The 24,819-nt window shown below is 45.3% G+C and overlaps 1 protein-coding gene across 1 annotated transcript in view; it reads right to left on the bottom strand.

The window, feature by feature from the left end:
• The window catches only part of LOC117355022 (zinc finger protein 271-like), a 98,738-nt gene that overhangs the window by 9,622 nt on the left and 64,297 nt on the right, over window positions 1-24,819 (bottom strand). Inside the window, exon 7 of the mRNA XM_033932969.1 lies at window positions 17,227-17,343. Coding sequence (XP_033788860.1) covers window positions 17,227-17,343 — 117 coding nt within the window. The remainder of the gene's footprint in view (window positions 1-17,226; window positions 17,344-24,819) is intronic.

The raw sequence follows: 24,819 nt of genomic DNA on the forward strand, positions 1-24,819 counted from the left end.
ATGGCTACTCAAACAGACCCAACTCCATAAAAGGGAAACCAACCCGGTGTCAGGAATATAGCTCCAATCAAACAAATAGACAGTCAAACCCCCCCCCCCCCCAGTAAAACCAAACCCTACCGAGTACATTCGCACTGGCAACCCCAGACAGAAACAAAAACCCCACAAGCATACCGCAAGCACCCAAAAATCGACAAATCACTAAAACAACGCAGGTCAGCAAGTGCTCAAGGGCCCACACAAGGGAGGGAAGGATCACAACCACGAGAAGTCCACCAAGAACAACCACAGCTGCAAAACAGACCGTGCAGGATCTATCCCTCGCCTCTCTCCCCTCCAGGCAGACACACACACCAAAAATCCCAGTCTCCTGTCCCACCCTACATCAAACACCCAAACACACAACCATCAAGAGCCCGTAACAAATGAAAAACACAGCCAAATACTCAACAAAGTCGCTTGTAGGCTCAATATCAGGGTAGGAGCAAACGCCCCCCCCCCCACTCAGAACCATTCCTCAAGGGGGTCATAATAGGAACAGTGAATCTTCAAGACCCCAAAGTTCAAATAAAAGCTGGAACGTGAAAACTCCTCCCCAAAAGAGTACCAGGCCAACGCTCATGCCATGCCAAAGATCTCAGGGGGCCGAAGAAGGCCCAGACTCTCCAGGTAGAGAATCCAAGTAGGCCTGTGCAGCCTCCGCTGAGGCATAGCTCTGCCATCCTGAAGGGGTCCAAATTTTCAGCAGGGTTGGGTAAATTAACTGGAACCGCTGTTTCCTAGCTCTTGTAGCGCTGGGGAATAATCCTGAAATAGGCGGACTGGAGCTCCCTCATAGGAAAGAGTATTGCGTTTTTACCTATACTGTCGCATCAGTTCTGCCTTTGCAGCCGAATTATGGATTTTGAAAATGGTAACCCGAGCGCAAGTATGGTCTTCAGAGCGCCGGCCCAGGTGGTGCGCTCGATCCAGCCTCAAAGGCCCCACACCAGCAGGAAGGAGCAATGCGGTCTGGAGCCAGGACTCCAAAGTGGAAAGCAGGCGAGAGTCTGGAATCACTTTGGGGAGACCAACAAGACGTAAATTATCTTGCCTCGAGCGTTTCTCGAGATCCTCAAGTTTTTCCGCCTGACGCTGGAGTTGAGCTTTCATAGACGCCAGATCCGCAGCAGAAGCACTATTTGCATCCTCCACCAATGAAACTCAATTTTCCAGCTCACCCGTGCGCCTGGTGGTCTCCGTCAGGAGAGACTCGAGTAAGGTAAGTTGGACCGATAGCTGATCAAAACGGGTATCCAACGCCCTCACCACCGACGCAGACAAGGCGGCGATATGGGCCTCCGATAAGGGAAGTGCGGAACCCAAATCCCCCGCCGCCATTTTAGGTTCGAGCCGCGATGCTCTGGTCTCCCGTTCTTTGGTGACGCGACTCAATTTTCCGCTCATGGCCAGGCTGCTATGCAGCAGAAACTTGTCCATGCACCACCCCGATGGTCAAGGAAAGTGCAGGACCGGCAAAGAAAGGTAGGCTAGGCACAGAGGGACTCGGGGCCCCGGAGCACGAGTAAAGCACGTCTCACTAGGCTCAGCACATCACGTGACTCCGGAAAATTGTATTTATAAGCTTCACCCAAAGATCGCAGAAGATTAACCCCTAGATATCTTATAAAATAAGGAGCCCAAGAAAAAAGGAAAATTGGATTTCACTCAACTCACTTCCTCAAGAGATACATTAATGTTCAATAGTTCCGATTTATGCATATTGATCTTCAAACCAGACACTGCACAGTATCTCCTGAGAATATCCATATGATTCCCAAGGGACACCGATGGATTGCTTAACATCAGCAAATAACAAGACCCAATGTTCTCCACATCCCGCCAAAATCCCCGTCACTTCCTCTGATGTTCTAATTATGTGTGCCAAGGGCTTCATTGTTAAAGCAAATAATAGAGGGGACAAGGCACACCCCTGCCGGACCCCCTAAACAATTCAAAAGGTTCAGTGTAATGACCATTGATCTTCAAAGAGGTCAGAGGTGATTTATATAAAACCTGAATTCTCTGTAGAAAGGAATCCGAGATCCCAATATGCCTAAGAACTGCCATCATAAAGGGCCAGTGCACCCTATCGAAGGCTTTCTTTGCGTCAAGGGAGAGTAGAACTGAAGACACCCCCGACTCCCGCGCTACTTCAATAAGATGTAAGTCTCTATTAATGTTATCTGCGGCTCGCCTCCCTAAAATAAAACCTGCTTGATCTAGGTGTACAACCACTGAAATAACTTACTGCAACCTAGACAACAAGATCTTATTATAGATCTTTTAATCATTGCCCAGGAGAGAAATGGGTCAATAGGACTCACATAGCTGAGGATCTTTTTCCGACTTAAGGATAAGTGTTCTACTCTCTCCTGGTTTTCTTCTTATCTCTCTAGTCGTACCTTCAGCTTATGTTACGGTGGATCCTGCTCTGCCGTCATCTGAGGTGGCACTCTAGGGGGCGCTATGGAATGGATAATGTGTAAGATGTGTTTGTGGAGTATTTTGTGAAGTTTTTTCTACAAAAACGCCAACTTTTCGTATGGTTCTGGGTAACTCTAGTTAAATACAAGCATATGTGTGAGTTAAGGCCACGCCCAATAGAAGCGTACAAAAAGTTGGTGAATAAAAAATCTGAATATGAATGTAGCCAAGACCAGAAAAACACACTACAGATTAATACTAAGGAAAAGCATAACATTCTCTTTATGTACTTTGCTATTAAGCCAGACCATAGAGCAAATCAGGATATATATAATACATGGAGGTATTAAGAACTCCATCTTGTTGTAATGACTCCATTTTGGGGTTTTCTGGTTTTCTGTCTTTCTGTAAGTAGCTTCTTCGTGGCTTTTACTCCATCTTGGTTCTCTCTGCGTTCTTTGTTCAGTTTGACCTCATGGGCTAATTGAGCTGCTTAGGAGCATATTAGATTACATATCCCCAAATGGGGTATAATAGAGAAAGCCTTCTTGTATTAAGTATGAATGCAATATACCGTGTTGTGTGCGAATGGGGCCTCGAATGAATGATGTATGAATGATGTGTGAAGGTATACTAAAAAATAAAAATAGAAAATTGGCTAAACAGTCCTCTCCCTTGAAGGAAAAGTACAGGCTTAAAATTAAAATAATGGACATCAGTATGAGCCTTTATGCATGAACGAGGAACTATAGGCTCGGGCAGTGCCTTCATGAAGGTATACTAAACATGAGAGTGGGTTTTGAAAAACATATTTTATATATTTTAAACCTGAAGAAACTCTAAGGAGAAATCCTGAGGCAACATCTGGAAATAGTTAGAATCAGAAACGCTGTACCAGTCTTAGAGAGGCCCACCAGCATAGGAAGGGGTCTGGGGCTTCTGTGTCTGTGTGTCAGTGAAACTTGTAACTGTCAGTTTTCCAAAGAAAGTGTCTCGTCGACACAGACAAGAGGTTTTGATTTTACCTTTTTGAGAATGACAAAAAGAGTATTGGATATGTTATAATATGTTTATGCATATTCAGAAATTAAATAAACAAAAATATGACTTTAAAAACTATGTCTTTGGGTTTGAAAAACTTGTAAAGGAATTTCCTTTGTCCAAAGCTAAGGACAGCCTCTGTTAGTGGATTGGCTGACAAATAATGATGTCATGTAGGATAAAAGGTACATATTGGGGAGCAACAAATTATCAGGTTGATATCTTTGTCAGAAAGGCCAGCGTTTGGCAGTTGTAACGATCTCCCAGATGACGCAACTAATCTTTTGAAAATTCATTATGGCAATTAATAAATGTAATAACTATTTTAATAAAATTTGCATCATGTGTCATTTTTCATATTTTTTTACCCACCTATGAGCAAACCTGGCTGCTCAAATGGCGAGCCCAGATGGGACTGCCGCTTTAGAGAGCGCTTGTGTCAACCGCGGCAGGACTGTGAGACACTCAGCACATCACGCTCTAGGTGTGTTTCATACTTGTAAATTTACTTGGTGTGGAACAAAAGGTGATCTGTTCACAGAATAACAGAGTTTGCGAATCATATAGAAGATGGTATAGAAAGTTGTGAAACCGTAAGTAAGCATGCATATTTTCTTTGTATGATAATAGGGAAAGGATAACAAGAAACAGGAAAAAATTAACCTGTAAAAAAAAAAAACAAAAACCTGTAAATATGTGATTAGATTGTAAATATGTACAGTGAGGTTAGTGAAAAGACAGGAAAAAGAAAAAATTAAAAACCCAGTGGAGAGGCAAGCGTGGATCCGGGTTTTTTTTTGCTGCGATCTAAATTGCTTCTCCTCTGTGAAAACGGAAAAAAACAAACAAAAACAAACTGCAAGTGGCATCTTTTAAACCTGTTTGCTCTCTGTTGAGCCGAGCTGCATGGCTGAATTAAGTTACGGAGTCTGTGAAAGAAAAAATTTTGTAGCTGGGGTATCTTTTGAAACCTTTCTCTTCTCTGCTGTGTTTCTAAGCTGTCTTTCTGAACTAACTTGTACCTTCCTCTCTGTGAAAAGAAAAAAGTCATGGCTACCCATTCTAATCTGATTGAGAGCTAACTTGTTTGGAAAAAAAGTTTTCCCACTCTGTTCAGATCCCTTTGTCTGGAAGGGTGAGCATGCCTCTGAGTGTGGGAGTCCACTCCCTCCTCCTTTTCCCTCAATGTCTTCCACAGTGACTATCACGTGAGCTGGAAGGCGGGCTTTTTGAAAGCCTCCTCCTTTCTCTAGGAGGCGGAAATGGAGCAGCATGGATTTTTCTGTGTCTCAGGGCTACAAACTTTTCAGCACAGGTATTTGCTTAAAGTTATGTTTATATATTAGCCAATTGAAGAATTTGAAAATGTAACAGCTTATAATGAACTTAAAGAGTGTGAAAGTGAGTATATAAGGATTCAGAGGGGTTTAGTACCATATAGCCTCTCTGCATGGCTGAGGGAGTTAGAACAAAGGATTCTTCTTTAAGTAGGCCCAGAGCAAGTCTGTTTGCATTTTTTTTTTTTTTTAAATTTATTATTTATAAATTTATTCATTTGTTACAACTTATAACAATTCCATGAAAACAAATAATCAAGGAAAATACATCAAAAGTAAAAGAAAATCCAATTCAAGTCCACATTATATGAGGGCTGCTTGTTCTATTTGACATCACCAAAACATAAATAGACATTTTTAACAGGAAATTATTCAATAATCTTCAAGTCAGGCAAAAGAAAGAACTTCTATATTTCACTCAACCTCAATCTCTGTATTAGTTTCAGGTAATATATTAACTTTATTTTTATCTTGAAGAAAATTTTCTAAATGAACTGGATCTACAAAAACATATCTAACATTTTGATATGTCACCAAACATTTACATGGGAATTTAAGGAAAAAAGAAGCTCCTACACCCAAAACCAGAGTCTTGAGTTGTAGGAATTGTTTTCTCCTGTATTGGGTTTGTTTAGAGACATCTGGAAAGACGTTTATCTGTCGACCACAAAACAAGGCATTCTTATTTATAAAATATAATTTAAGGATGTCCTGTTTTTCTATATCAGTTTTGAAAGTGACCAACAATGTTGCTCTTTTGGCTATAAAATCCTTCGATGATTCCAAGAATTGAGAAATATTTAAACTGTCAGGAGACACTAATTGATCCTTATCCCCTTCTTCTGAAACCACTTTCACTCCACTAGGAATATAATAAAGATTATCTGGTATAAAAGATTCTATCTTGGTATAGGAAAGTACATTCTTTAAGTACATTTTTAATAACTCCAAGTGGGAAAGGTAATGAGATATAGGAAAATTCAGAAACCTGAGGTTCCTGGATCTCATAGCATTTTCCATTTTTTCCATCTGTAGGTGTAATAAAGTATTATCCTTAACATTAGAAACTGCACATGATTGCATTACAGAAACAGATGCTTCCACTTTATCAATTTTTTTCTCAATTAAGGCCAATTGGGCATCATGCTCAGTCACTTTACTTGTTATCTCAGAGGAAAATTGGCATAATTTTACTACTGTGCCTTGTAATGAATTCTCAATTCTGTTCACAACTGTCCAGACATCTTGAAGAGTAACCACTTTATTGCCCAATTCAGGCCTATGAACAGGTCCGATAGGCATAGAAACAGGAGATACAGAAAACAATTGCTTCCCCTCTATTATGCTTTTGGCATCCAGTTCAAGTTCAAATGAGTGTAGAGGAGATGAATCTGAATCTACTATGGAATCAGAGTCATCGTTCTCTAAGGAAAATTGAACAGGTTGAGGTGGAGGCGTGGGTTCCCCAGATGAGAGAGAGACAGATTGGGTCTGTAAATCAGGCTTACATTCCAACGCTGTTACAGGAATATGGCATAAATGACGATCCATTGGACCTGAAATTGTAGTGGAAATAATCTTTGCCTTTCGTTTGCCCATAACTTCGCAAATCTGCTCCATACTCCTCCTGGGCTCCGAAGGGGCTCAAAAGGAGCGTGTCCTGCCCCTTTGGCCACGCCCCTTCGGACACGCGGCCGTGGGCACGCGTCTGCGGCTCACCGTTGGTTTTATTCTTGTGAGCGAGGACCTCTCCTCCTGATGGCAAGTGCCGGGTGGTGGCTGCAGGGGTGCCTGACTGAAGGGAGATGTCGGCAGAACTTCAGTCAGCCCTCTTTTCTTCCGCGGCTCATCGTTGGTTTTATTCTTGGGAGCGAGGACCTCTCCTCCCGATGGCAAGTGCCGGGTGGTGGCTGCAGGGGTGCCTGACTGAAGGGAGATGTCGGCAGAACTTCAGTCAGCCCTCTTTTCTTCCGCGGCTCACCGTTGGTTTTATTCTTGGGAGCGAGGACCTCTCCTCCCGATGGCAAGTGCCGGGTGGTGGCTGCAGGGGTGCCTGACTGAAGGGAGATGTCGGCAGAACTTCAGTCAGCATTCTTTTCTTCCGCGGCTCACCGTTGGTTTTATTCTTGGGAGCGAGGACCTCTCCTCCCGATGGCAAGTGCCGGGTGGTGGCTGCAGGGGTGCCTGACTGAAGGGAGATGTCGGCAGAACTTCAGTCAGCCCAGTCTGTTTGCATATTAAAAGGTTTTATTGAGAACTGGTAGTTTAGCAAGACATGAGAACCTTATGTATGTGGTTTAAATTTGTTTCCGATGCAGCAGGAAAAAGAAAAGCTTACGTAGTTTGAATATGTTGATTTAAGTTAAAAGGGCTTCTGTTTGCAGAGATCAGCGTATTGGGAGTTTGCATAGCTAAGTGATTGATCCCTGCTGTGTTTAGCTTTGGCTGAACTTTTTCTAGTGTTTCAGGAACTATTTGCAGCCTGAAGGCTTTGTACCAGCTATGTGGATAAATTTGCATCCCAGAAAGACAAAAAAGAAAGGACGTTATGTAGTTAGAATATTTTGAATTGCTAGCATTATAGGAAAAGCATGGAGAAATAGGAGCCATGATATAAGTTTGATTAGAACTGGGTGTAGACTTTACAGAATATATTTCTCTTTTTCCTTTATTTTAAAAAGTTATAAGAGGGGTAAAAGTTTTATAGGAAAAGAAAACGAATGTGAATTGAGAAAGTGTTTTCAGACAGATGAAAGAGAATGAGGAATGTGATTTTAGACCAATTATTTTGTCAAGCAATAAGAAACTAGAGTTTGATCTTGAGGGAAGTGGATTTGTTACAGGAAGTGAATGATTTAAAGAGAGTTGAGCCAGATAGTTTACGTGTTCTGGCAGTTGTAAAAGAGTGCCTGCTGGTTTATACAGCATGCTTTTAGAAGGTATGGAGTATGTGCAAGCAGGAGCCGAGGCAGTGTTGGAGAAAAAACAAATAAACAAGAGAAAGTTTGTCAGACGTGTTAAAGAGTATTCAACAGTGTGAGCAAGCGAAGCAGTGCATGAGAAAAAAAATCCCTGCCTTTGTATTTCTATCCCAGGGTTCTATCCCAGAGATCTGAATATGAATTTTTGTTCTCCTGTATGGCTTATAAATTAAGTTAAAAAATTGTGTATTGCCTGAATGTATGCTTAGGGATTAATCACTTTTTAAATATACTTTAAAATTAAACTGGGGAGTTTGGATTGAGAATAATTCTTTTGTGCTAGCAGAAAGTTTAATTATGTTCCTTAGGTAGAGGGTCTGCATTTTAAATTATCCTGTGGCCATATTTGGTATCACAGACTCTGTAAAAGTGTTATTATTCACTCTGTGTTTTGTGTTTCAGCTATAAGAACCCATATGAGTTTTTTCAATTGCTATTGCTTTCAAAAGTTCAGCTCAGAGGCAGTGGCTAGTCCTGTCTGCAGAGTGGGGCACCACGTTATTTTTTTCTTTGTTCTTTCTTCTTAATGAGTATGTGCTTTCCTTACAGTGCCCACATCAACCGTCCTCTGAGGAAGAGGAGCAGTACCACATTCCACCACTAGAGCTGTATTTGAAGAGCACAGAGAATCCAAGCCTGAGTTTTAGAGAGAATTTTAGTTTCTTTGTTCCCTACTAATTATGTGCTTATTTTTCAGCAGTAGCCGTTCGCATTACTCAGGTTCTCTCTACAGACAGCATGTCCCTTGGACAAAGAAAGAAAGCAGCCGTACACTTTCCCCTATGTGGTAGCAGTTCCGTAGTTCCAGAGAAGACAAGCCTGAATAACAGACAAGATTGCCTTCAGAATGTTTCAGCATGAACTCTAAAGCCCTTATGCAGTTCATTTAAATTAATTCAGAGACTCTGACTTTACAAGTTGCTAAAATATTTGCAAAGACATTTCTGGACTCATAAGATTTTGAAAAAAAAACAACTTTACTTTAAGTCACTTCATTTGAATTAGGCTTCTGAACTTTAATTATGCTTTTGCATAATTCAATAGGCTTATTATGACATCTTGTTAGCTATTGTATTTTCTTTATCTTGGTCCTCAGGCATTATTCTCAGAAAAAGACTTTTTGTTTATCCTGGATTTTAAATTTTACTCCATATTGCTGAATTCTATGTATTGTGACTCAGTTGTGACATTGCTTGTATATCAAGTTAAAATTTAATAAAATATTTTGCTTTTCTTGCAAAACGCTTGCAAACCAAGTTACTTGCAATCCAAGGTTTTACTGTATATGAAATGTGCGTATACATTTCTCCCAAGGAGCCCCAAATACCTCCAATATAATGTTGTTCCCTTCTCTTGCACAATTTGTGAGCCAACAAACTACTCGCCCTATCATTAAATTCAAAATATTCCTGTCTAATTTTGTGAAGACACTCTGAAATATCCGCAGCTCTAAAGGATATAGTTGCTCTTTGGCTTCCCTCATCTCAGCTCGATGTTTCTGCAAATTCCCTTGAGCCCTACCCTCTCTTTCCCAAGCTGCTATTTGGACACGTAAGTTAGGGGTCCTTTTATCAAGCCGCACTAGAGGGGTTAGTACGTCGGACATTTCATCATGCGCTAACCCCCGCGGCTGGCTAAAAAACTAATGCCTGCTCAATGCAGGCATTAGTGGCTAGCAAGGCAGGCGGTTTAATGCATGGTATTACGCGCATTAAACCCCTACCACAGTTTGATAAAAGGACCCCTTAGTCTCTTCTCCTGTTAACCTTATTTACATGAGCTTGAAAAGAAATGATATTACCACGCATTACCATCCTCAGTGTTTCCCATAAAGTCATTGATATCCAAAAAGGCCTTTAAATGTGTTTCCAAATGGGATACATTCTCTGGGTCTAAAAGGAGGGCCTCATTCAGTCGCCAATACAGTCTAGCAGAGCACTGAAGATCCACCAAAAAATCAAGGGTGATGGGTGAATGGTCCAACCAGGTACCTAAATGAACCTCAAGAAGACTCCACCAGTCCCAAGGCAGCGTGAGTGCCTAACCAAATATCAAATGCGATGAGGAAGAGTGAGTCGAGGGAAAATGAGTATATTCCCTAGACCTTGGATGGAGCACCCGCCAAATGTCATGTAAAAATCATTGCAGTTTAAGTCAAGCTGAGTGGGCATATGAAATCAGAGGGGAGGAAGTTAAATTACAATCTCCTCCCATAATAAAAGTACCTTCAATGTTATCCACCAAAACCTGAGAGACAGAGTAGAAAAAAAAATTCCCTGATTGGAGTTGGGAGCGTAAATATTTTAAAAAAGTAAAACAATAATGATATAATTGTGCCTTAACCAGGAGATAACTTCCCTCTTTGTCTGCGCGAGTCATAGAAATTTGCCAAGGATGTTTTCCTGAGAAGAGAAAGCACAGTTACTTACCGTAACAGGTGTTATCCAGGGACAGCAGGCATATATTCTCACATCTATGAGGGTGACGTCATCTATGGAGCCCCGATGCGGACAGCATTTCAAGCAAACTTGATTGAAGATTCAAGCTTGCTGTGCTGCACCACGCATGCGTGCCTCCTGCTCCACTAGAGGGCGCATCCCCTCCTCGTGGTCTCCAGTTCACATAACCAGCAAAGAAGCCAACCTCGGGGAGGCGGGCGGGTTGTGAGAATATATGCCTGCTGTCCCTGGATAACACCTGTTACGGTAAGTAACTGTGCTTTATCCCAGGACAAGCAGGCATGATATTCTCACATGTAGGTGACCTCCAAGCTAACTGAAAAGGGATGGAGGGAAGTTGGCAATTTAAAAAAACAGATTACGCAATACCGATTGGCCAAAACGGCCATCGCTCCTGGACAATGTATCCAGACAGTAGTGGGAGGTGAAAGTATGAACCGAAGACCACGTGGCAGCCTTGCAGATTTCCTCAATAGATGTGGACCGGAGGAAAGCTACCGAAGCTGCCATCGCTCGGACCCTATGTCCCGTTACTCGACCATGCAGCGCGAGACCAGCATGAGCGTAGCAAAAGGAAATACAAGCAGCCAACCAGTTAGACAAGGTGCGCTTGGAAATGGGCGACCCAACTGATTAGGGTCGAAGGACAAAACAAATTGTGGAACTGTCCGATGAGACTGAGTGCGTTGAAGGTAAAAGGCCAACGCTCTCTTACAGTCAAGAGTGTGGAGCGCCACCTCTCCAGGATGAGAGTGGGGCTTGGGAAAAAACACAGGCAAAACAATGGACTGATTGAGATGGAAATCAGACACCACTTTAGGCAAAAACTTAGGATGAGTGCGGAGAACCACCTTGTCATGATGGAATACAGTGAAAGGCGGGTCCGCCACCAGCGCCTGCAGCTCACTAACCCGCTGAGCGGAAGTGAGGGCAAGCAGGAAAATCACCTTCCAAGTGAGAAACTTAAGATGACATTTATCCAGAGGCTCAAACGGAGGTTTCATGAGTTGAGCCAGAACCACATTAAGATCCCAAACCACCGGGGGAGGTTTGAGAGGAGGATGGACATTCAAAAGACCCTTCATGAAACGAGAGACCAAGGGATGGAGTGAAAGAGCCTTCCCCTCCAGGGGCTGATGAAAGGCAGCAATCGCACTAAGATGTACTCAAATGGAATTGGTCTTTAGGCCAGAGTGAGATAAATGAAGCAAATACTCCAGAACCAAAGACACAGGGACCGACACCGGGTCCTGGCGGTGAGAGGAACACCAGGACGAGAATCTAGTCCATTTCTGGGAATAGCAGATTCTAGTCGAGGCCTTCCGAGAGGCCTCCAATACCTCCCTGACCGACTGAGATAAGGGAGAGAGGTCAGGGGGAGAGAAACCAAGCAGTTAGATGAAGTGACTGAAGATTGGGATGTAACAGTGAATCCCGACTCTGAGACAGCAGAGAGGGAAACACAGGCAGAAGCAGAGGTTCCCGGACACTGAGTTGAAGTAGTAGGGAAAACCAAGGCTGGCGAGGCCACCGAGGAGCAATTAAGATCAGAGTGGCCTGCACCGATCTGAGATGGACCAGCGTCCGCAGGATCAGAGGGAAAGGCGGAAACGCCTACAGGAACCTTCCCTCCCAATCCAGGAGGAAGGCGTCGGCCTCGAGACGATCCGGGGAGTACATCCGGGAGCAAAAGAGAGGCAGTTTGTGATTGAGGGGGGAGGCGAACAGATCTATCTGAGGCGTCCCCCACCTGTCGAACACTTGTCGCAAGACCTGAGAATGCAGGGACCACTCGTGCGGCTGGAGGAGGAGACTGAGCCTGCCCGCCAGACAATTTTTCTCTCCTTGTATGTAGACCGCTCGAAGGAAGATGTTGTGGGACACCGCCCACTCCCAGAGACGGAGAGCTTCCTGACAGAGGGACCAGGACCCTGTCCCACCTTGTTTGTTGACATAATACATCGCCAACTGGTTGTCCGTACGGACCAGAACCACCTGGTCGTGAAGCAGATGATGAAAGGCCACAACAGCGAGATAGATGGCCCGAAGCTCCAGCACGTTGATGTGACAGCGACGATCCTCTGCTGACCACATCCCCTGAGTGCGTAGACCATCCAGATGAGCCCCCCAAGCGTACTCCAACGAGTCCGTGGTGAGGACCTTGAGGTGTGGAGGTGACCTCAAGGTGTGGAGGGGCGAGAAAGAGTAAACCGTTGGAAAGATTCGAAGAGTCGGCCCACCAACGGAGCAATTCTTGCAAGGAAGGAGTCACTGTCATGGGACGGTTGATCGGGTCTCGATCCTGACGCCATTGAGAGGCCAAGGTCCATTGCGGAATCCGCAGATGGAGGCGGGCGAAGGGAATGACATGGACGGTAGAGGCCATATGGCCCAAAAGTGTCATCATTTGTCGTGCTGGGATCGAGTCCAGCATCGAGATTTGTCGGCTCAGATTTACCAATGCCTCCAGACGCGGAGGGGGAAGGAAGGCACGGAGATGAACCGTGTCCAGCATGGCCCCGATGAACTGTAAGGACTGAGAGGGGCACAGTTGGGACTTCGGGAAGTTTACCTCGAACCCCAGACCCTGAAGGTAAATGATAGTCTGTCGGGTCTCTGAGATAACCCCCTCCCTGGACGGGGCCTTGATTAGCCAGTCGTCCAGGTAGGGGAATACCTGGAGACCCTGGGAACGCAAGGCAGCTGCGACCACCACGAGACACTTTGTGAATACCCGAGGGGACGAGGCCAGTCCAAAGGGGAGGACCCGATATTGTAGATGCAGGTCTCCCACCTGAAAGCGCAGGAATCTGCAATAAGCGGGATGCACCGGGACATGTGTGTAGGCCTCCTTCAGATCGAGGGAGCAGAGCCAATCGCCCTCGTCGAGCAGATGGTAAAGAATCGGAAGGGAAAGCATTCGAAACTTTTCCCATACCAGAAACTTATTGAGGCGTCTCAGGTCCAGAATCGGGTGCAGGTCTCCCGTCTTCTTCGGTACAGGAAGTAACGGGAGTAAAACCCTTGCCCCCGTTGGCAGGGGGGGACCACTTCCACCGCCCGCAGGTGAAGAAGGTCTCGAGCCTCCGAGAGAAGGAGGGGCAACTGCGCCCGATTGAGGGGACAAGCGCTCGGAGGGCTGTTGGGAGGGATCTCCCGAAAGTTGAGAGAGTATCCGGATGAGATCACGCCAAGGACCCAAGCGTCTGAGGTGATGGACTCCCAACGAGGGTAAAAGGCTCGCAGGCGTCCCCCGATGGGAAGAAGGCCTGACGGAGGCGCGGAGAGGGCCAGCCCCCATCCGCGCATCCCGTCAAAAGGACGGAGACAGCTTGGCAGGGGCAGTCGGCTGGGATTTCGACAATGCCCTAGAATGAGCTTGCTGACGCCGAGGTGGAGGCCTAGAAAAAGCCGGGGTGGACTTTTGTAGGTAGCGGCGAGGCGTGCCCCGTAGGGGACGAGAAACAGCCGCCTTGGGCTTCGGGCACACGAGGGAGGCAAACGACCTCTCATGCTCCGACAAGCGTTTCGTAGCCGCTTCAATAGTGTCGTCAAAGAGTTCCTTACCGACACAAGGAAGGTTAGCCAACGGTCCTGGAGGTTGGGGTCCATGTCGACCAGGCGCAGCCACGCCAGCCGGCGCAGGGCCACAGCAAAGGCAGCGACCCTCGAGGAAAGCTCAAAACTGTCGTAAGCTGCATGAAACAGGTGGAGACGGAGGTTAGAAAAATCCTCTAGGAGGAGGCCAAAAGCCCCTTGGCGAGAGGCTGGCAAATCCGTCGTGAAGGCGCTCAACAGCCCAAGCAGATGTTTAAGATAAAATGAAAAAGTGAAAGTGTAGTTCAGCACTCTAGAGGCCATCATAGAGTTCTGATACAGACAGCGGCCGAATTTGTCCAGGGTCCTGCCCTCGCGACCTGGAGGGACCACAGCGGAGACCCGGGAGGGGTGAGCCTTTTTCAATGAAGATTCCACCAACAGCGATTGGTGAGAGAGCTGTGGCTTCTCAAACCCCGGACAGGGTACCGTACGGTACTTCGACTCCATTTTAGATGGGACAGCCGTCACCATGTAAGGAGTCTCGAGGTTCCTAATAAAGGTTTGCTAGAGCACAGGGTTCAACGGCAGCCTGAGGGGCTGAGAGGGCATATCCAGCTCCGCCAGGTACTCCTTGGAATACCTCGAGTCCGATAGTAGGTCCAAGTCAAGGGCGCGTCCCATGTCCTGGACGAACCTCATAAAAGAAGGGCGGGACGTTCCCGTAGCCCCTTGTGGGGACGGGGAACGAGACCTGCGTCTTGGTAAATTTCCACAGTAAAGGAGTCCCATAGAAATGGTGCTTTTGCCCGAGCTTCTGATAAGATAAGCTCTTTTAACTTAAAAGTAGTAAAACATATCACCATATCTCGCGGATTGTTAGCTCTCGAGCGACCCATAACCCTATGGGCATGCTTGATCAAGATTTCCTCAGGCTATATGGCATGAGTGGTATTTTGCAATAAGTCACTAACCAACTTCTGTATTGTTTGCTCACAATTAGAATATGCAGGTGACTTGGGTATCCCTCTAAATTGGAGGTTATTCCTTTGAGAACGATTCTCAAGATCTTCAACTAACTTTATCAACAAGGTACGTATTATTATTATTAGAATTTTATATACCGCCTATCAAGGTTATCTAAGCGGTTTTACAATCAGGTACTCAAGCATTTTTCCTCTCTGTCCTGGTGGGCTCACAATCTAGCTAACGTACCTGGGGCTATGGAGGACTGAGTGACTTGCCCAGGGTCACAAGGAGCAGCGCGGGGTTTGAACCCACAACCTCAGGGTGCTGAGGCTGTAGATCCAACCACTGCACCACACACTCCTCTTAATTATCAGCTTTAGATTGCTAGAGAGAACTCTCAAGAGCAGTAATGGCCTCATGATGTTCGTCAAGGTGTGTTTCTGATTCCATCAAGCGATTTCCCAAATCTGAAATTTCACCTCTCAAGTCGCTAGCCAAGGTGTTTAGTTCCATGTGTACTGCCTTGAAATCAGACTTTATTTCTTCCACTCAGTTGCATCCAGGTCATGTGCCTTAGAATCAGCTTCTGAGTCCACTGAAAGCTCCTCTCTTTTTCATCTCCGTAGCTAGACAGGAGAAAGGATATCCTCCAGGATCACACTGGTAACTGAGAACCCACCGAGAAACACCCATAATAGTATGATTTAGAACTGAGTCCCGGGGAGCTCCCGGCTCAAGCAGCCATCGGGTGCGATTATGTCACTTCCCCCTACATCCCTGTAAGTTTTCAGGCATAACGAGGTGTTTTGGAGAAGTTGTGAAACTTGGAAAAAATAAAGTTGGGAAATTCAAGATGGCCACTACAACAGTGATTTGGTGCCTAAAATTAACCTACAAATGCTTCAGGCTGACCCCAAAAATTGAAAAAATAGGATTTTAGGGGACGGAACCAAAATCCTAACCACAAAACCAGTCAAAATACACAGTTCAAGGACCCTCCCCCCTAATTTTCCCCATAGGCTGTCACAGCGTGTACTCACAGAAAATGTGTTAGGGAAATGGTGCTGCAGCCTACTTCAGCTTTAAAGTGTGGCTGGATCGGGAGTGGTTCTCTACCTCAAGCCGGCAGCCAGCTCCTATGCCGAAACCTTTGGGCTGCCAGTCGGACCTTAGTTGGAATGATCCTCTAACCCCTCCCCCCACACACACATTCAGACTGTGACGGATCATATGGGAAGGCGAGGAGGCAAATTTGCAGCCAACACCCTGAGCTCCCCAAAGGATTGCTATGAATGCCTAACAGCCTGCACTCTATCTCCTAAGTCAAGGAAGTGCATAGCAGGGCTGTGGACTCTGGAGTCGGAGTCGAGGACAATTTTGGGTACCTGGAGTCGGAGTCATGGGTACCAGGAACTGAGGAGTCGGAGTCGAAGGATTTATCTACCGACTCCACAGCTCTGATTTCAAAACATATAGATAAAAGCAGGGCTGAGGGGTCTGAGACAATTTCGGAGTTATAGGTACCAGAAACTGAGGAGTCAGAGTCGAAGGATTTATCTAACAACTCCACAGCCCTGGTGCATAGAACTGAAAGGTATTGCAATTAAATAAATGGATTATATTATGTTATTTAAGCACCAAATGAAAACTTAAATGTACAAAGCACTAGGCCTCATGTGGGCAAGTGTGTTCTTATGTGCATTAAGTACTTGGAGAACTCAATGTTAGTCTATAAAGTACACGCTAAATAGCACATAAGTGCAAAGGAGGTGTTCCCTGGGGAGGGACATGGACGGGGCGCAGTTACAATCTTAACTTACAGAATAGATAAATAATGTGTTAAAGTGACACATTTAGGTGTTCGCTTTTATGGCTGCCAGCTGGACAACATGCAGAGACCCTGCTGCTTCCCAGGCTTCTGCACACAGACCCAGTACACAGCAAAGCTCACAACAGTCACAGCCCAGGATCTGGCACCACAAAACACGTCTTCCACCAAAAACCCACCATACTTCAATGATGCACAAACCGACAAAGCTATTTTACCTTTATGTTAGGCTATGTCCATATGGAAAATGATGTAACTTAAACCACCATAGGTTATGTCTTTTCAGAAAATGCTGCAATTTTAAAACACCCTATGTCCACTAAGTCTATATTTCCAAATCTGTATGTTATGACTATACTGTAATGTCCACCAAGTTTGTCCTGCTTATACTGTGAATGTACTCTGTTCTGGGCTCCTTTGGGAGGCTAAATAAATGACTAACACACACAGCTTCCTCCACCTCTCCAGAGCTAAGACTGTGTGGACCACTGATTAAGCCTTCGTTACAGACCAATTGACTGATCCTCATCTATAAAGGGGTAGAACCCCCCCTCCAGCAGTCACCCTACAGACGGTGTTTTACCAGTCCCTCTTATTACTGCACTCACCCAAGCAGATACTTTTCTCAGTTTCTCTTTCCTCTGATACTGGTTCATCCCTGATGTACGGCTCTTCTCCTCGTTCAATGTAGGATATAATCTTAGGGGTGAAGGTGGGAGAACCTGCTGTGGGGGGTAATAAAAGCGTGTTAATTTTTTCTTAGAAGTAACATAAACCCTCTTTATTTATCTTTAAAGTCTAATCCCCACTCTAAATATTGCAATATCTTCTCTTCAATATATGTAAACTTCTTTAAACCTTACACAGCATGCAGGTTTCCTTGTTCATACCTAAAACAGCTGGAATAAGGTGAAATACACAGACAGCATGTTCAAACTGATGTGAGCTCAGAGAAGGGGCAGGAAGCTAAAATCATTTCCCCACATCTCTCTCCAGAGAAAACTTTCCAGCAAAGAATCTGCATTTCAGAGATTATCTTTAACTAGTACAGTACGAAGTTCTTTTCCATTTTAATGTAGTTAACATAGTAAATGACGGCAGGTAAAGACATGCATGGCCCATCCAGTCTGTCCAACACTCATAACTTCATGATTAAATTAAAATGTCTTTTTTTCCTGTTCTCGAGCATGTTACAGGCCTCTTGTGGCACCCACTATTGCCGTCAGTGGACGCTGCCTCTTTGGGTAGGTTTGTCCCTGTGTGTTGCTTGCTGTAGTTTACTTGTGGTACAATTGTTCTTACTGTTGCCAGATTTATCCATTGACCGCTGGTTGCAGAGCGTAGAGGCAGCGCCTTTGCTGGAAACATTTCCTTCAGGCTTCGTACAGCTGTCTTTTTTTCATTTGGAGTAGGTTGGGTGGGTCCCCCTGACCTCCGCAAGCCTGAAGCTTGTACTCTTTTAATTCGCCCTCCCCCCCCCACTACTGCTAATAAATATGTTAAATTTATCCCATACCCAGAGAGATCAGGATCTCATAATTCTCCTTCATCACCTCCCTGTAGAGCTCCTTCTGCTCTTCATCTAAATACTCCCACTCCTCCTGGGAGAAAGAGACAGCGATCTCCTCAAATGTCACCTGCATCTGAAACACAAACCAGAAACACACTCAGCATCTTCTGCAACTCTTCCAGGAAGGGCTGGTGCTCATTGGGGAGGAGGAACATTTACTGGATGTACATAACACACAGTCCCAGAATAATCATATTGCAGAAGAGCTGCCAGTGCTGGGACACAGTGAGACAGAGGGAGATGTTTTGGGAGACCTCTCAGGGCAGAGGGAAGGGTTTGTAGGTTTGTCCCAGACCAGGCCTCAGCCAGAGAAACCAGGCCCAGCCTAAATCTCTCTCCTTCCCCTTAGGAGGATCCCAAAGTGCCTTTCCACAAGACTCACCTGGGCAGAAGCTCCTGCAGCCATTTCCCAAGATCAGAAATGAAGGTGGCCCAGGGTTTGTCTCTTACACTTTAGCGAGAAAAAAAACAAAAGGAAGAAGCTGAGACTTGAAGCCGGAATTACAGGAAGTAGAAAAGACTCGTTTCCTGTTGGGCACAGGCTGATGACATCACAAAAGGGAGGCGGAATTTCACTCTGAGCACTCGGTCTACAGAGGGAGGCAGCCTTTTTTTTGTTGGTTCCGCCCCTTTTCCGTGCTGATTGGTCAGACAGTTGCTGGGGTGGAAGAGGAGTTATGAAGTTCTGCCTATTAGCATAGAGGGTGGGCGGAAATAAAAGGAGGGGTTTTAGCTTCTTCTTGGTACTCATTGGTCAGAATGTTCATGGGGCGGGTAAAAGGAGGGGTTTTAGCTTCTTCTGGCCCTCATTGGTCAGAATGTTCGTGGGGCGGGGAGAGGAAGAGTTTAAGGAGGGAGGGCGGGAAGCTCTGCCTCCCTCAGCAGAAGGACCTCTCTGTCCATCCCCAGCCCTGGCTCCTCCCAAGGAGCAGTTGTGGGATTTGCTTGGTCAGTTCTCTCTGAGGTTGTGACAAGACTAAGTAGCTGCATATGATGTGCACTTTGATTAACTGATTAACTGATGTGAACCCTGGAACTCCCTGGGTATGGCGGTATACAAGAATAAAGTTATTATTATTATTACACTAGAGCAGTGATTCCCAACCCTGTCCTGGAGGAACACCAGGCCAATCGGGTTTTCAGGCTAGCCCTAATGAATATGCATGAGAGAGATTTGCATATGATGGAAGTGATAGGCATGCAAATTTGCTTCATGCATATTCATTAGGGCTAGCCTGAAAACCCGATTGGCCTGGTGTTCCTCCAGGACAGGGTTGGGAATCACTGCACTAGAGAGTTGCGCGGGGACAGAAATCCCACCCATCCCCACCAGGACCCTCTCCGTCCCCACAAGGAATTACCTCCTTCCCCGCCCAAACCCATAAAAAGCAGCAATTACTTCTGACAGGATCAACAATTCCACAGTTTCTTTTGTGTTTGCGCTGCTGTTTTCCTTGTGGAATCTCTTTGGAACCCTTTTTTTGTTTTCTGTTCAGGTAATTAACTTGTAAACCCCCTCTTTTACTAAGGCTGACATGTCCATTATATTATATGAACGATCCCTGCTTCCAAAGCCTTCCATCCCCGTGGGAGTCTCATGGGCCAGAGGGGGGTCCCCGTGGGAGTCCTGTGGGTTAGGGGGGGATTCCCACGATCCCCGTTCCCGTGTAGACCTCTAGTGCAGTGATTCCCAACCCTGTCCTGGAGGAACACCAGGCCAATCGGGTTTTCAGGCTAGCCCTAATGAATATGCAGGAGAGAGATTTGCATATGATGGAAGTGATAGGCATGCAAATTTGCTTCATGCATATTCATTAGGGCTAGCCTGAAAACCCAATTGGCCAGGTGTTCCTCCAGGACAGGGTTGGGAACCACTGCTCTAGTGTACACTGCTTCCTATGCCTAGCAGAACTATAGAAAACAGTGGAAGTACAGTAGTCTCCGCCTCTTCCAATAGGGGGTGGAGTCTAGCAAATGTAGCCAGATCCCTCTGTGAGAAGCTCCGCCCTCCCTTTTGTGATGTCATCGGTCTTTGTCCTATTAAAAGCTCTTCCTTTGCTTTCATTGTAAATGAGCTAAAACCCTCCAGTCCTGCCCTTCTCTCCTTTCCTCCAGCACTGCAAGAGAGAAACCCTAAAGCTTCTCCCCTGTATCCCGTATAGTATGTCGCATTCCCTTCGGTCCACCAACCAAAAACTCTTAATGGTTCCCTCCCTGAAAATTATTGGAACTCGTCGACAAGATATGTTTCGGTAATAGCACCACAACTTTGGAACTCTTTACCTCTGCAATTGAGAGAGAAAACCAACCTGAGTCATTTTAAAAGTAATTTAAACAGCTTTCTTTTTAAAGACGCCTTTAATCTATAAATTATATTCAAAATTTTTTTACTTCACCCTTTATATTTTTACTTTCCCCCTCCTAATGTTTTTTTCCTCATTTATGGTTCTTTTCTGTACCCTGGAAAATACTGAATTGTAGTTCTGCCCTTTTTTTGCCTAGTGTTTCGGTTGGTTTGTATGTCTGTCGGTCTTAACTACTGTTTTAAAAATTTTATGTTAAAATAAATGTTATCTTTTTATGCTGTAACTCGCTTTGTAAAAATTAAATTAAGCGATTCATCAAATTAAAATAAAACTTGAAACGTATCCAGAGAATGATCCTGATTAATTTCTAAATCGTGTCTGCCCATATCCCATCTTAGGAACTCTTCTTTATTTATTGGCATTTATTAAACACCTTTATGAAGAGATTTATTTCAGTATTTATATATATATAGGCAGCCCCTATCAAATTCAGTGAGACTAAGAATTTTTCCGGCGCCACCGAGCTAAGAATGAACAAACTGTCTCTCTCCAGAGTCCTCATGCTTGGAAAAACTACCTGAGTCCATCTACCACACCCCTTCTCTTATTTATAGTAGGCTGAAAACCCAACTTCTTGAGTAAGATGACTTGTCTATATAGATGTCTCAATCGATCTCTCATGCCTCAGGCATAATTACTAGTAAACACTGTACAAAGTCTTTGTTAGCTTCATCGAATCCTTGATGAAAAATTGTGACTTTTATTCCGCCTTAAAATAGCAGTTCTAGACGGATTACAAAAGAGGTAAGCTGGACATTTTCAGGATTATTACAGGAGCAGGTATTAATTACAAGATTGTGACTTAGTTTGAAGTAACATAGAAACATAGAAATAGACGGCAGATAAGGGCCCACGGCCCATCTAGTCTGCCCACCTTAATGTCCCTCCCCTACCTTTGCCCTGTGAATAGATCCCATGTGCCGATCCCATTTGGCCTTAAAATCAGGCACGCTGCTGGCCTCAATCACCTGTAGTGGAAGACTATTCCAGCGATCAACCACTCTTTCAGTGAAAAATAATTTCTTGGTGTCACCTCGTAGTTTCCCGCCCCTGATTTTCAACGGATGCCCTCTTGTTGTCGTGGGACCCTTGAAAAAGAAGATATCTTCCTCCGCCTCGATGCGGCCCGTAAGATACTTGAACGTCTCGATCATGTCCCCCCTCTCTCTGCGCTCCTCGAGCGAGTATAGCTGTAATTTGTCAAGCCGTTTTTCGTATGGTAGATCCTTGAGTCCCGAGACCATCCGGGTGGCCATTCTTTGCACCGACTCCAGTCTAAGCACATCCTTGCGATAATGCGGCCTCCAGAATTGCACACAGTATTCCAGGTGGGGCCTCACCATGGATCTATACAATGGCATAATGACTTCCGCCTTACGACTGACGAAACCCCTTCGTATGCAGCCCATGATTTGTCTTGCCTTGGACGAAGCCTGCTCCACTTGATTGGCAGACTTCATGTCCTCACTGACGATTACCCCCAAGTCTCGTTCTGCTACCGTTTTTGCTAGGATCTCGCCATTAAGGGATACTTAGGTACGGCATTAGCTTTTCTTGACAAAGTTCCTGAATAGCAGGGTTTTTATTTCCCTTTGGAGGCTTTTGTAATCACGTGATAACAATATGTGGGCGAGATGGTGGTCTAGTTTCACTGCCCAAGTTGCTAGTAATCCGTCGTACAACCTCTTGCATTGTGTCGTTGATTGGGGGGGGGGTGAGTAAATAGAGTCTGAGTTCTTCTTGGCCTGGTTGAAGAATTTTCATATTTGTCATAAGTTCCACATAACTGCGAATGATTTCTAGGCTGTCTTGTTGATTTGCAGTTGTATGGTGCAGTATAGAAACATAGAAGATGACGGCAGAAAAGGGCTACAGCCCATCAAGTCTGCCCACTCTGCTTACCCACCCCCTGTCTATGCCCTAATGACCCAATTTCCTTATCTTGACCCTCGTAGGGATCCCACATGGGTATCCCATTTATTCTTAAAGTCTGGCACGCTGTCTGCCTCGATCACCTGCACTGGAAGCTTGTTCCAATGATCAACCACTCTCTCTGTGAAGAAATACTTTCTGGTGTCGCCATGAAATTTTCCGCCCCTGAGTTTGAGCGGGTGCCCTCTTGTGGCCGAGGGTCCCTTGAGAAAGAAAATATCATCTTCCACTTCGACACGTCCCGTGAGGTACTTAAATGTTTCGATTATGTCTCCCCTCTTCCTACGTTCCTCAAGAGTGTAGAGCTGCAATTTGTTCAGTCTCTCTTCGTACGAGAGACCCTTGAGCCCCGAGATCATCCTGGTGGCCGTCCGTTGAACCGATTCAATTCTGCGCACATCTTTACTGTAATGTGGCCTCCAGATTTGCACACAGTACTCCAGATGAGGTCTCACCATGGCCCTGTACAACGGCATTATGACTTCAGGCTTTCGGCTGACGAAACTTCTATTGATACAACCCAATATCTGCCTTGCCTTAGATGAAGCCTTCTCCACTTGATTGGCAGTTTTCATGTCTGCACTGATGATTACTCCTAAATCTCGTTCTGCTGAAGTCCTAGTTAAAGTTTCTCCGTTCAAGAAGTTACGTCCTGCATGGATTTCCGCTTCCGAGGTGCATGACCTTACATTTCTTAGCATTGAAGCCTAGCTGCCAGGTTGAGGACCAACTTTCCAATGTAAGCAGGTCCTGCACCATATAATTCTGTAAACTGCATTCACTTACTATATTACATAGTTTGGCGTCATCGGCGAATAGTGTTATTTTACCTTGAAGCCCTTGAGTCAGATCCCCTATGAATATGTTGAAAAGGAGTGGACCCAGGACCGAGCCCTGCGGCACTCCACTGGTCACCTCTGATGTTTTAGAGAGGGTACCATTAACCACCACCCTCTGAAGTCTGCCACTCAGCCAATCATTGACCCATGCAGTTAGTGTCTCTCCTAACCCCATCGATTCCATCTTGCTTAGCAGCCTGCGGTGTGGGACACTGTCAAAAGCTTTCCTGAAGTCCAGGTACACGACGTCCAAAGACTCTCCCAAGTCCAACTTTCTTGTTACCCAGTCAAAGAAGCTGATGAGATTGGATTGGCAGGACCTACCCTTGGTGAATCCATGCTGACTGGGATCACGAAGATTCCCTTCATTCAAGATCGTGTCCAATTTGCTTTTAATTAGTGTTTCCATGAGTTTGCACACTATTGATGTGAGACTCACCGGTCTATAATTCGCAGCCTCTGCCCTGCAACCCTTTTTATGCAGAGGAACGACATTAGCTAATTTCCAGTCCAGGGGAACTTTCCCCTTACTTAGGGAGAGATTGAATAGCTCAGCCAACGGTTTCGCCAGGACATCGCTCAATTCTCTGAGCATTCTTGGGTGCAAATTGTCTGGTCCCATGGCTTTGTGCACCTTGAGTCTTGCCAGTTCACTGTAAACTTCACCTGGTGTGAACTCAAAATTCTGAAACGGGTCTTCTGTGCTTTGTGTTGCCTTCAACTGGGGACCGTGTCCCGGTGCCTCACAGGTGAAGACTGAGCAGAAGTATTCATTCAGTAGTTCGGCTTTATCGGAATCTGCTTCCACGTAACTTCCGTCCGGTCTTCTAAGGCGTACTATCCCGCCTGTGTTCCTTTTTCTGTCACTAATATACCTGAAGAAGGATTTGTCCCCCTTTTTAATGTTTTTTGCCAGAATTTCTTCCACTCGAAGTTTTGCCTCCCTAACTGCCATTTTGACCGCTGTAGACCTGGTCCTATATTCTACTTTTGCCTCTCTTTTCTCCGTGCGCTTGTAGGAGAGAAACGCTTTTTTCTTCTCCTTAATGAGGTGCGAGATCTCCGCGGTGAACCATTGGGGTTTATTGTTTCTTTGTCGTTTATTTACTGATTTTATGAAGCGGCTAGTTGCTTCATGTATGGTTGATTTCAGTGTTAACCACTTAGCTTCTACATCATCGGTCTCCCCTTGGTCCTGCAGCGTCTGATGGACGAAATCTCCCATGCGTGCGAAGTCTGTGCCCCGGAAATTGAGTACCTTTGTTTTCGTGTTTGATCTAGGGAAGCCTTTCCTAAGGTTGAACCATACTATATTGTGGTCGCTGGAGGCTAGCGTATCTCCTACTGAGACCTCTGTAATGCTTTCCCCGTTGGTGAGTACCAGGTTGAGGATCACCTGGGCCCTAGTGGGCTCCGTTACCATTTGTTTGAGACGTGCTCCCTTTATGGAGGTTAAGAGCCTCCTGCTACCGCTGGTTGTCGCTGAAAATGAGT

This window comes from Geotrypetes seraphini, chromosome 2, assembly GCF_902459505.1.
Source record: "Geotrypetes seraphini chromosome 2, aGeoSer1.1, whole genome shotgun sequence".
In the NCBI taxonomy this organism is placed as follows: Eukaryota; Metazoa; Chordata; class Amphibia; order Gymnophiona; family Dermophiidae; genus Geotrypetes; species Geotrypetes seraphini.